Genomic DNA, 12,032 nt, shown 5'->3' with positions numbered 1-12,032 from the left:
GCAGAGGGTCAGCTAGGATCCCCTGTGCTGTCTCCAGACTCTGAAAGCAAGAAGAGCAAGCTTGAAGGGAAGAGAAGTCAACGTATCCATGTGTCTCTCAATTTGATGAATACGGATGCTCCCTCTAGAGGACTAATTTTTGTGTATAATTAAACATGGAAATGCTGTGTTTTCTAATCAACAGCCAATCAGTCGGTGATACTCTGAATATCATTACCGGGAGGCTGTGATTTCCCTGCAAATTGCTTTTTCGGTTTCATTTTAAGACTCCATCTCATAAGGCTACACTGACAGATTGAAAGGTAAGGACTGAGAAAGTTCAATCTAACTTACCACGAGCCCTCCAGGTAGGCGTTGAGGCCTTTGCGAATGACGTGGCCCAAGTAGCCATTTTTCTCGGCTACATGCTTTGTCCATCTGCAAAGGAAACAGAAGAGAACATATCCAAACTATGGCAAATTAAATAATTGCTTTTGACTTCGTATGATTTCAATAAATCCCACTTGGGGAATATTTTGCTTCTTAGAATTTTTATGGAGCAACAAACCAGAACTGAATGTTAAGAAGATAAAGAAAGATACATTTTGAGAGCCTTGCATTCAGTGCCGTTTCTAATGAATGCTTAGGAGTTGTCATTTTGGGGAAAAAAAGATGTGAAAAGTACCTAATGAAAAATGTCTACTAACATGGAAAAAGATAATCTTTATTAAGAGTTCTAGCAAGTTGATTTCAGAAGGACAGCTCTTCCGAAAAAAAGACTCCAAAGAGAGACATTGCCAAAAAGATTAAATCAATAGAGTACCTGACGGGTGTAGACATACCAAGAGGAGATTTAGACGATGGAAGGAGAATGTGGAGATCGAGTACATAGAAATGATAAATACATAGAGAGAGCTAAGCAGATAAATAACAATAAAAAATAATTATTATTCCATAGAAAACAAAAAGTTATGCAAGAAAGAAAGAGTAGTCATAGTATACTACATGGCTCAGCTATGAATAGTGTTAAATTGTCATAATAATGTGAACACTGATACCAATCCAACCAAACCAGTGATATATTTATGGGGAAGATGGGAGAGGGCAGGAAGCATGAGCATGCAGGGTAGCAATAGGTGGCAGAGTGAAAAAACTATATCTCTTTATCTTTCCCAGTGAGACATCATTAGACAATGCCTATAAAGGGTATAACAAGAAATAGTGGTTTAAGCATGTTATTTAGACATAGAGGCAAATAAAAAAGAAATAATTAAAAGATGAAAAGTGATTTATTCCAGGGAGCAGGAAACGGAGTGTGTGGAAGGGAGGCAGAGATTTCCTGTTTTTTCTTGTCAAATTATTACCTTTTTTAATTAAATTTTTGTTTTTAATTTTTGTCTTTTCAAACGACTTGGCTTTTCATGTGCATGTGTAACTGATAAAAATAAAGATGAATTTTTTAAAATGCAAGAAAGGGCTTCCCTGCTGGCGCAGTGGTTAAGAATCCGCCTGCCAATGCAGGGGACACAGGTTCGAGAGCTGGTCAAGGAAGATCCCACATGCCGCGGAGCAACTAAGCCCGTGTGCCACAACTGCTGAGCCCACGTGCCACAACTACTGAAGCTCACCCACTCTAGGGCCTGCATGCTGCAACTACTGAGCCCGCATGCCACAACTACTGAGTCCACGTGCCACAACTACTAAAGCCCGCACACCTAGAGCCCGTGCTCTGCAACAAGAGAAGCCACTGCAATGAGAAGCCCGCGCACCGCAACGAAGAGTAGCCCCCGCTTGCCGCAAATAGAGAAAGCCCGTGCGCAGCAATGAAAACACAGCGCAGCCTAAAATAAAAAAAAAAATTTTTTTAATGTGGAAAAAAAGAATAAAAGAAAACTCTATTTTCTCAGGCATGGTGAATATAGTATTGAATATATGGCTTTCCCTTCATACGCAATATCTGGCAGGTTCTTACACAACAGCCTTCTCGGGATCTCGAGGGAATGTCTCCAGGTTGCCTGTGATATAGTAGAGAGAACACCACAAGGTTCCTTCTATGTGCCCGCCTTGTGCAGCCTTATGGAAATATTCACCAGCTAATGTCTGTAAAGAGATGAGCAAACGTCAGTCTCGTTAGTGAGAAGTCCTCCTGGGCTGGTTTCATCAGAACTAAGGTCCTGAGGCACTTAACGCCTGATATCATCACAGGTTTATAACTTCTAACATCTTTAAGAAAACCAAGTCAAGTTCCAGGAAGACAGCCAATCACAGAAGCTGGCCTCTCTACATGATAACCTTGACTGTAGCTATTCTGTTAAGTTTACCCAATAAATAAGATAACAAGACACTACGAATATCATTATCACCTTATCAGATCCTCACATAACCCCTGCCAGCCAGACAGAAGACAGCATCAAAAGTCGCATCAGGTGAAACTTCAGGCATTTGCTTCCCTAACCTTGCTTAATACCTTTTTTCAAACTCAGACACAAAAACTTCATTTCCAGTAGGAAGGTGAGAATTAGAATATGACAATAAAAAATCCATTCTGGCAGATGTGTGGGAGGACTAAAAGACATTTGCAATGCATAAAATATACAGCTTCCTAGGAGTCAGAGAGAGGCGGAGGGAGAAAAGAAAACAAACACTTAGACGGGTATACATTCCACTGATTACTATTATTATTCCCAGGCAGTTAACTGCCATTTTTAAGTATGGGCTTTGGAGTCAGACAGACCTGGGTTCAAATCCCAGCTCTGCTCCTTACTAGCTGCGTGACCTTGGGCATGTTAGTTAATCTCTCCAACTAAGAGAATAACTCAATTTCTGCAACTGAAAAATGTGGCTTCTGACAGTAGCTAGCATGAAAGTATGGTGTGAGGATTAAATGAGATAACGTGTGTTCGAGGCTTGGCATGGCGCGTCACAAAAAATAATTTTTTTCTGATTCCCGACCCCCAACTCTGATGCTAGAGCTTGCCCATGCCATTAAATGCTACCTTTTCTTCCAATCTCAATAAATGACAAACACTCAGGGGTCATCCTGACTCCTCTCCCTGCCTCACACCTCACGTCCAATCATCGTCAAGTCCTAATGCCTTGACCTTCAAAATATACCCAGAATCTAGTCACATCTCAGCGCCTCTTCTGATACTGCCCATCCTTTCTCACTTGGATTCAATGCATTAACCCCCTTGCTCTTGCTCTTGTCTCCTCCAAGCCCAGTCTCCACCAGGATCCGGGAGGAACCTGTTAAAACACAGCGTCTCCCCGCCCTGTTCAGAGCTGTCCCATCTTGCTCAGCGTAGCTGCCTCCTTGACGTGATTTTCCACCTCCTCGCACCTTCCTTGCTCTCTGGTCCTGCCAGTTCAGCCTCCCTGCTATTCCTCAAGCACACCAAACCTGCTTTCTTCTCTGGGCTTTTGCTCTGGCTGTTCCCTCTTTCTGGGATGTTCTCCCAGACATTCACAAGACTCCTTTAGGAGTTTGTACACTGTCACATTATCAGAGAGACCTTCTCTGATCTCCCTTATAAAATAGCATCCCCCAATCTCTAGCCTCTCGGTCCTCCTTATCCTGCTTTATTTCTCCCTGTAATACTCACTTATCCCACCTGCCCTCATACTATATATTTGTTTGTTTATTATCTTTCTGCTCCACTGCAATGTAAACTTCCCCAAAGCAGGGACTGTTTTGTCTGCTGCTGTATCCCCACTGCCTGGAAGAGTGCCTGGCATTCAATTAATTTGTTGAATGTACTGGTACTCAGATTATTATTACCATCATCAATATTATTAGTAATAACAAGGGGTTTCCATTTCACATGGGGACCAGGTCTTGACGCCACTTAAGTGTATGACTCTAAGTTATGAATCCTTTCAGAGCCTCGGTTGCTAACTCTGTTAAATGGATGTAATAACAGTAACTATCCCAGAGGGTAGTTAGGATGACATGGGATGGCACACAGAAAGTGTCTGTGAGTGTCTGACCTAGAGGAAGTGTTCGGCAAACATTTAAGTTTGTTACTGTTATTTACATTATTATTAAATCTGGTCTCATACCAGGCAACCCTATTTGGACCCAGCTTTCTTTGCTTCCAGTAAGATCAGTCATCAATCTCCGCACCATCTCTCTCTCATTGTCACCTTGCATCATCTCCCTCTCCTCTCCCAGCTTAGGCTTCCTCCTCCATGAAGCCTTCCTGACTGCTCTGGCCTTCACTCTTTCCCCTTTCCAGAACTGTTTGGGTCACAGCAATTGGCACACACTTGGCATTGGGCTAATGCCAGCCTTTGCTCTTCACCATCTTGTCTTCCTAACTGGGCACTTGAGTTCCTCAAGATCACGGTCTGCATCTTGGGTGGTGTCTGCACCACCCATGGGGCCTTGTCTGGGCTGGGCATACAGTACACCCGCTTCATGACTAAGTGACTGACCAGCAGCACAGCTGGTCTCAAGTCTTACTCACTTGATTCCTTCCAGGAACTCCTGGGAAAATGCCATCCAAGTATAGGACTCCAAGATTGTATGATGCATCTGGGTTCCCCATTTCTTCTGCTTTTAACCAGTACTTAGCCGCTTTGGCATAATTTTTCTTGAATTTGTGGTAATACCATCCCAGGCCATTGACTGCCTGATGCAATCCCTGGATTTTAGAACAACAAGAAAGGAATTCCTTTTTTTTTAAACAAAAACAAAAAAACCCCAACCCCAGAGAGAATCAACTGTTATGAAAGCATTTTGCCTGAGTCTGAGAAAAACGTTTCCTGCCTCTTTTCTGGGGGCAGATGGCATTAAAGAAAAGCTAAGTGTTGGAAAACATGAGGCTGCCTCAGCGTCTTCCCAGGAGGATTTCACCCGGCTGCTGCTGGGATTTCTGCCTTCCAGCTCAGCAGTGATGCTGGCCCCCAAATCATCTCTCAGCCCCTATGGGCTCTTACGCAATGCCCTCGTCTACAGAAGGCCTCTTACTGTCCTGCAGTGTCAACAATGCCCTTGAAATTCATGACCACTCAGCTGTGACAGGAGGCCGGAAACCTGCCCTGGCTGGGATGATTTCTAGGTGACCTGCCTGCCTATCTTTTGATTACTCTGCCCTGAACACCAACAAACCCTCTGTGGGAAGCAGCCGCAATGGCCTACTTGTAAAGCACAGGTGCTGTGGGACTGCTTGGCATCCCAGCTCCGACAGGTAGGGTCTGGTTGGGGCTGAGGCAGAGGGGAGGGGGGTGGTCTCAGACCTGTGTCTAAATTGGGACGGTACCACAGAAGGCCTGGTTCATGTGAGTCTAGTCTTAGGCTTCCTTGTTCTTGCTGATTCATGCTCTCAGGGGCCTGCCTCTGCTCTTCTCAGATGCTCCCACCTGCTCCAGCCTGGTTGTTGAAGGCTCAGGAGCCCTGCAGGGGTGTAAGTGTGCAAACCTGGGCATTCGGTGCTCTCATTCCTCCTTTCCTACCAGATCCACAAGACCATGGACAAGCAGGGGAGAAAAGGACTGGAGAAGCAAACAGTGAGTGCCCTTGCATCTGTGAGACAGGTTAAGTTAGGGTTCAAGTGTGGAACCAAATCTCTTTTGCCTGCCCTTTCAGAAGTGAAGGACAGGTATCCCTCAGTAATGGATGCCAAGATACCAGCCTGCAGACTTTTCAGTCTGCAACGACTCCTGAAATGCTCTACCTCCTACTTTTCACGTTGGACTCCAGGTGCCAGGAAGACCAGGAGAAAGAAACTGACAAGGCCCATTAGAACAGATGCTCCATGAGGGCAGGGATCTTTGTTTTGTATTCCAAGCACCTATGTTAGTACTTGGCATAGAGTAAGTGCTCAATAAATACTTGACAAACGAATGAAAGCCATCCTTTGAACGCTGATGACACACAAAACAGAATCCAAATCCTACACCCTGAGGATCAAGAGTAGGGTTCAGGGCTTCCCTGGTGGCGCAGTGGTTGAGAGTCCGCCTGCCGATGGAGGGGACGCGGGTTCATGCCCCGGTCCCGGAGGATCCCACATGCCGTGGAGCGGCTGGGCCCGTGAGCCATGGCCGCTGGGCCTGCGCGTCCAGAGTCTGTGCTCTGCAGTGGGAGAGGCCACAACAGTGAGAGGCCCGCGTACCGCAATAAAAAAAAAAAAAAAAGAGTAGGGTTCAGATTCGTAGGCCCTCAAGACAGTCAACACTTGGGATGGTGTCAGTGCCAAGGATCAGTTATAGAGGCATTTTTCTTGAGCTTTGCACGGTACCAGATGCAAGGCAGCCTCCTGAGAATTTGCAGGATGAGTGCATTTCCATGAAGTAATAGACCACGTCATATATAGTGGCAAGAACCAGCTTTGGGATAAGCTTATGGAATACATATCAAAATGGCTTGTGCAATGCTCACCTCCAGACACACAGGTTTATTCAAAGGTACCTGTCATCACTCAAAACATTCCCAGAATGTCCTTTAGACATTGTATTTGGACCCAGATCAGGAGTCCCACAAGAAATCTTGTTTTATTTCTTAATGCTCACACCTTATTCCGGACATTTCCAGTTGTATCCAAGTGACTTTTAGCTAATTCCAAAAATCAAACTCTGTGCTTCACCACAGTGCCTGACAAAGAGGAAGGGCTTAGTAACTCCCTGCAGAATGAATGGCTGAGAATCATGTAACACTTTTAAGAATGCGAGTACTCCAGGCTGTAAAACTGCATTTCCTCCAATATTCATCTCAGCTCTGCCAAAACTACATTCAGAATGCAGCACCTTAGACAACAATTCACCACTAGCATGCTAAAGAGATGCAAATTTCACACCTGCCAGGAAGCCCCATTACTTCCCCATTTTAGGATGCTCTGGGACCATGGCCTCAATGACCACCATTAAGCTGCTTTTCTATTTCTGCCCTATAGTCTGTGTCAGGGTCAGGAGCTGGCGTGCGCTTCAATGGTTCCCTTCTCCTGGGTCATGTGTCCTCTAGAAACCACAGAGGTGGAGAAAAAGCCTCTTGGCTTTCTTAACTCCCTGCTCCAACTTCCTATTCTACAGAAAAAAAGACACTCTGAGCTCCCTAAAGAAAGGGAATTGAGGAAGAAAAATCGGCATGATTACTTCAGGAGTCTTTGTTGATAGGGCAAATATTATCAGCCTCGGGGAGGGAGGCACATTCAGGAGGCTGAAGGGCTATAAAGGGCCCTGTCAAGGTTGTAAAATTACAAGGTTGTAAAATTACAACGGTTTCTACCAATCCATTTATTTGCAAATCTGTATGCAAGCACATGTGAGTGTGCACGTGTGGATGTGCATGCATTGGGGGTTTGCACGCAGGGATACGCATGCATGCATGCCTGTGTGCATGCATGTGCGTGCGTGTGTGTGTGTGTGTCCCCGTCACAGGTGATATCATAACCTCCATTCTGTAGTGCAATATTTAAACTAGTTGGCTTGAAGATAACTTTGAAGAGTAAATAGTGACAAAAGGAAAATAATTCCTAAACTCGGCAGTAAACTTGATAAACAGCCCCTTTGTTAAAGCATGGAGAAGCCAATGAGCATCGGACACAACAGGGTTAACCTTAGAGGATTCAGGCTTTAGGTTTTCCTAATTCAATGGCATTTATACCCATTCAATTTCAAAGAGCCCCCCTGCTGCTGCCTGTTATTAGGGCAGCCCTTGATTATAATTTTAGCCTTCAAACAAAATCAGTCTGAATTCTACGACTGGAAAGTGAGTTCAGCTTTCGAATTGTGCCGTCCACATTGTGCAGGTTTCTGTATACGTTGTAGCTCAAAAATGACTAATCACTGCAATGTCAGTGACCCCTCCCTCCCCACTGCATTTCTACCTTCTTCAGAAGGCTGGCCATTCACTCTCCTCGACTTGTAAGAGCATGGGTGTGTGTGGCGGAAATGTTTCCCCCTGACAATAGGCACAAGTGTTACCTTGGAAGCTGCTTTCTTCATCAGCTCTAAGGCAAGCCGTCTGTTCTTTTTTACTCCTTGACCCTAAACAATGATAAACAGCAATGATCACGAAGAAAATAAACGCAGAGTTGCATGCAAAGCCATCACACCAATCTGTCAGCGTTCAATAGAAGATACTAAAGCCCAAGCCTTCTCAGTTAAAAATCTAATCTTGAAGATTTCTATATACAGAGCTGTTACATCATCATCATCATCATTATTTTGCATCTATGTGTAGAAGAGAGGCAATAAACCTCACCCTCCCAGCTTAGCATCCATAAAAATTCCCCACTGATGGTCCAGCAAATCACTTTCCCGTCAATCCGCAGGTGCTGTTGGGAGAAGCCATGAATAAGGTTAAATGACTCTGGTCATCCTGGTTGTGTTTCTCTGGGGATTGCCTAATATGCGAGCAGACAGAGCACTTTACCTATGTCGGACAGTCAAGAGTTATTAGGCTGTCATTTGCAACCTTCCAGCGTCCTCGTGGGAGTCCCCAAGGTGAAGCACTGTGGCTTCAGAAACAGCTCGAGAGCCAGTGGTGAGGGAGACAGGACCCCTTAGAATCTGTGCCCTCAGACGCTGCCAAACTGACAAGCTTCCTCCAGCAAAATCAAGTTTTTCCAGCAGAGGTGGTTTGTGCATCACAGAGAGAGAGAGATGTGGCTTTGGAGTCCTTGTTACAAGAGCAGAACTCCGTGGGACCATGCTGGGGTGTGTCTGCAGGACCACGTGGGAAAATGGTGGGTCTGAGGGTGGAGCGGGGGCGGGGGGGGGGTCCCTGAAGGCTCTCTCAACATAGCCCTGACCATGCACGTGGCAGGTGAGAGGAGCCGGATGAAAACCCTGATGCTTCCAAGCTCACTTAGAGTCTGTTATTGACCTACACAGCCCATGGAGTCGTCCTGGTCTCAGACTCAGCGCTTGACAGGGTCACATGTGATATAATGTTAGAGGGCTTTGCAATGAATACAGCTATTAACTCTATTTAAATTCTTAGCTCTACAGTAAATGAAGAGAGCGCTAGCAAACATTCCTGTGTTAATTAACGTGGGCCAAGAACTCTCCTGCCATATCAAATCCTCCCAACCCCAGCCGGGGTGCTGCTATCATTCTCACCAGAGAAACTTGCCCAGAATCACGCAGTGAGCAAGGAGTAGAGGCAGGATTTGAACCCAGGCTCCAGAGTCCAAGTTTATAACTGCCATGCTGTATTTTCTCCTATATATTTGAATTCCCATGCTGAGAAAGTATAATGATCCGTAACCTCCTTACAGGATACAGAAAACATGCTGCAGAATCTGTCTTTGTAGTTTTCCAGGACCCAAAATAAAACTGTGAACCCAAATAAAGGTTAAATTACATACAATGAGTTTCTACTCGATTTTAACGTACCTATTTCATAAAACCGATGAGCTGAAGCAAAGTGGAAGATGAAAATATTTTTCAGAAGTGCACCATTACTTCGTTTAATTAGAGAGGGAGAGGAAAGACAAAAGGACATGAAGGCTGTTTGTAGTAACTGGATGGAAGCAATGAGACAAGCTTTTTGGATTTCGGGGAAAGCAACAGAACGACCAGGATGACGAAATGTCAGAACCTGGTTGCACTCAAAGTTTTTCTCCAACTTCTTTGTTTTCAAGGAGTAAAACTGGGGCCCAGAGGGGTTGACTTACCCCAAACTTCACAGTTAGATCTGCAACCAGAACTCAGATACTCTGAGTTCTAGGCCAGGGATTTTCCAGTGTAATTATATAATCAGAAGTGGGGTGAGTTCTTGCACAAAGACTATATACTATGCACAAGTCTGAGTAGTACTGGAAGTTGTAAAGTGAGAGAAGTGTAAAGTCGTGATGCATAGCAAGTGCTCGATAACTTCATCCACTGAATGAATCCATGGAGGACAGTTGCTGCAGTGAAAGCCCAAGCTCCGTCCTCATGTGGATGTGAAATGGGATGTACCTGACCGTCTTGGACAAGCTATAGCGGTCATCATGGCGCCATCTTTGAATACAATGAGCCGGATGTCCACACGAGGCAACAAGCCGAGAGCACAGTGCCGTTCTTCATGTTTGGAAAGTTCATTTGTTTTGTATGGTTTTTTTTACATTGAAAGTACTTAAAGACACCTTTGGCCAGAGGTAAAAATCTGCCTTGAGATGTAGATAAAGGGTTTCCTTCCTCCCACTCAGAGATAACTTAGAATGCAGGAAAACCAAAAAAGCTTTAAGGTTTGGGAAATCAGACCCTGAAGAAACATCCCGTCACCTCCCGTATCATTTATTTATGTCTTTCGCTTTCCCTCTAGATTTCAAGATCCTGGTGGGCAGAAGTAATGTCTGAGTCGTGCCTTTTCTTCTCTGTACTTTGGGCAGCCCCAATTATGGTGGACTGGTGCCTCTCCTGTGTGCCTGTCTCAGTCTTCTGTCTTGCCCACGAGTATCTGAGACCCCTGAGGTCAGGGATGAGGTTCATGTAACCATATGTCCCTCCATCTAGCACAGAGTCTGGCATTTTGTCAGCCCAGAGGGGGTGTTTATTATATAAATATACGAATGCATTGGCATATAGCTAAGAGTCAAACCATTTCTATGTTGATTTAATGACTACAAAGAAAAAGTCTGGGCTCTAAACTTGGAAACCGTAACAACCAATAGGTTTTAAGACTTGCAGGGCCAGAAAGGTAGCAAGAGTTATGGTTGTTAATCGGTGAGCGGCCACAGCTGTGGTTCTGGAGATGAGCCCAGCCACGTGCATCCACGTCCTTGTTTGAAGACACTCGCTCTTTGTGGGCAGCTGCCTCCTTTGGGTCTGGACGTAGAGACCAAGGGTTTCCTTACTAGAGCCAACAGCTCTTCCAAGATTGGTGAATTGATGTCTCTGAATTCAGGGGTGAAGAGCATCCCAGTCCCAGGTCTGAAACACACCAGTTGTTCAACCTTGGGCAAGTTACAAACCCTTTCTGAGCCTCTGTCACCACACATATAAACAGCTATCATAATACACTGTGATACCTACCTCACAAAGTTGTCTCGAGGATTGAATGTGTTAATACATGTACATCAGGTAATAAGCACTGCATCAATCAATGTGAAATATTATTATTCCGTAAAGCATTTTACAGTTCTTGGAGCCCCTTCCTTAGGTTATTTCACTCCATCCGTGGTCATTACCAGTGTCTCATGAGATCAGATAAGTCCAAGGAGGCAGCTAATCGTTGCAGAGGAGAGATTTGAACTCCATCCTCTATCTCCTGGGCTAATGCTCTTCCCATCCGTCCCACTGCTCTCCTGTTGGCTTTAAACCAAGATCTTTGTATCGATCAATGGGACTGTTGGGATCCAGCCCAAACACGCACTCGGTCTTAGCTATAATTCAATGATAACTCTGCCTGATAGAGAACTTGCAGCACCTTTGGGGCTGCTGGCCGTGTACCAATCTGTAAAATATGGGTGCCTCCTCCAGAATGCCAGTTCTTGCAAAAGCAGAGAGAATCCAGGCGTCAAACCTAAGACAAATGATTAAAAACGAGACCAGGGAACTGCGTGTGACTTTGCCTTTTCAGCAAATACCCCTTTCCATCCAGACTGACAGAAGCATGTCCGAAGGTTCTTCAGTTACAGGCTCCCTGATTGCATGCCTTCAGGAAACCACTTGGGAAGTCTGATAGAAATTGTGCAATTTCAGCACAAATTGAGTGAGTCTTACCTTAAATAACACGATGGCATAGTCGTATATTAACGCGGGGTCCTCAGTCTCCAGGGCGCCCTTGGCGTACCACTCAACAGCCGCTTCCGGGTTCTTGGCCACGCCTTGCTGGCCCCAGAACAGCATCTGGGCCAACCGTTGCTTCAAGACAATAGCAATTTAGAATAATGACTTTCCTGTGTTATGCTTGACAAACAAGACTTTAAAAAGGGGGGAAGGCAAACCTAGTTTAAAAGGTTTTTATATTGAGAAACAAGATTTAAGTAGACACATGTTATCTTCCTCCTGGGGACAAGAGCCCTGAAGATGAACTGGTGTAAATACAAGTCATTAACACAAGTTGGAAATTGTGTGTGTGTGTGTGTGGACAGGGTGTGTGTGTGTGTGTGTGTGTGTGTGTGTGG

The 12,032-nt window shown here is 45.0% G+C and overlaps 1 protein-coding gene across 8 annotated transcripts in view; it reads right to left on the bottom strand.

The window, feature by feature from the left end:
• The window catches only part of SEL1L3 (SEL1L family member 3), a 97,494-nt gene that overhangs the window by 24,136 nt on the left and 61,326 nt on the right, over positions 1-12,032 (bottom strand). For 7 of the 8 annotated variants that reach the window (XR_003432174.1, XR_003432173.1, XM_027103213.1 and 4 more), the window contains 5 exons: positions 11,629-11,769; positions 7,900-7,962; positions 4,446-4,622; positions 1,952-2,079; positions 334-417 (listed from right to left, as the gene is read on the bottom strand). Coding sequence is in view for 6 of the 8 variants with exons in the window: in XM_027103213.1 (XP_026959014.1) it covers positions 334-417; positions 1,952-2,079; positions 4,446-4,622; positions 7,900-7,962; positions 11,629-11,769 (593 nt within the window). In the remaining 2 variants the exon portion in view is untranslated. The remainder of the gene's footprint in view (positions 1-333; positions 418-1,951; positions 2,080-4,445; positions 4,623-7,899; positions 7,963-11,628; positions 11,770-12,032) is intronic. The other variant, XM_027103211.1, reaches the window with a different exon arrangement.

This window comes from Aethalodelphis obliquidens, unplaced genomic scaffold (assembly GCF_003676395.1).
Source record: "Aethalodelphis obliquidens isolate GAN/ISIS:26980383/991018 unplaced genomic scaffold, ASM367639v1 scaffold6, whole genome shotgun sequence".
In the NCBI taxonomy this organism is placed as follows: Eukaryota; Metazoa; Chordata; class Mammalia; order Artiodactyla; family Delphinidae; genus Aethalodelphis; species Aethalodelphis obliquidens.
The sequence above is the reverse complement of the archived record's forward strand: the minus strand, read 5'-3'. Positions and strand labels throughout refer to the sequence as shown.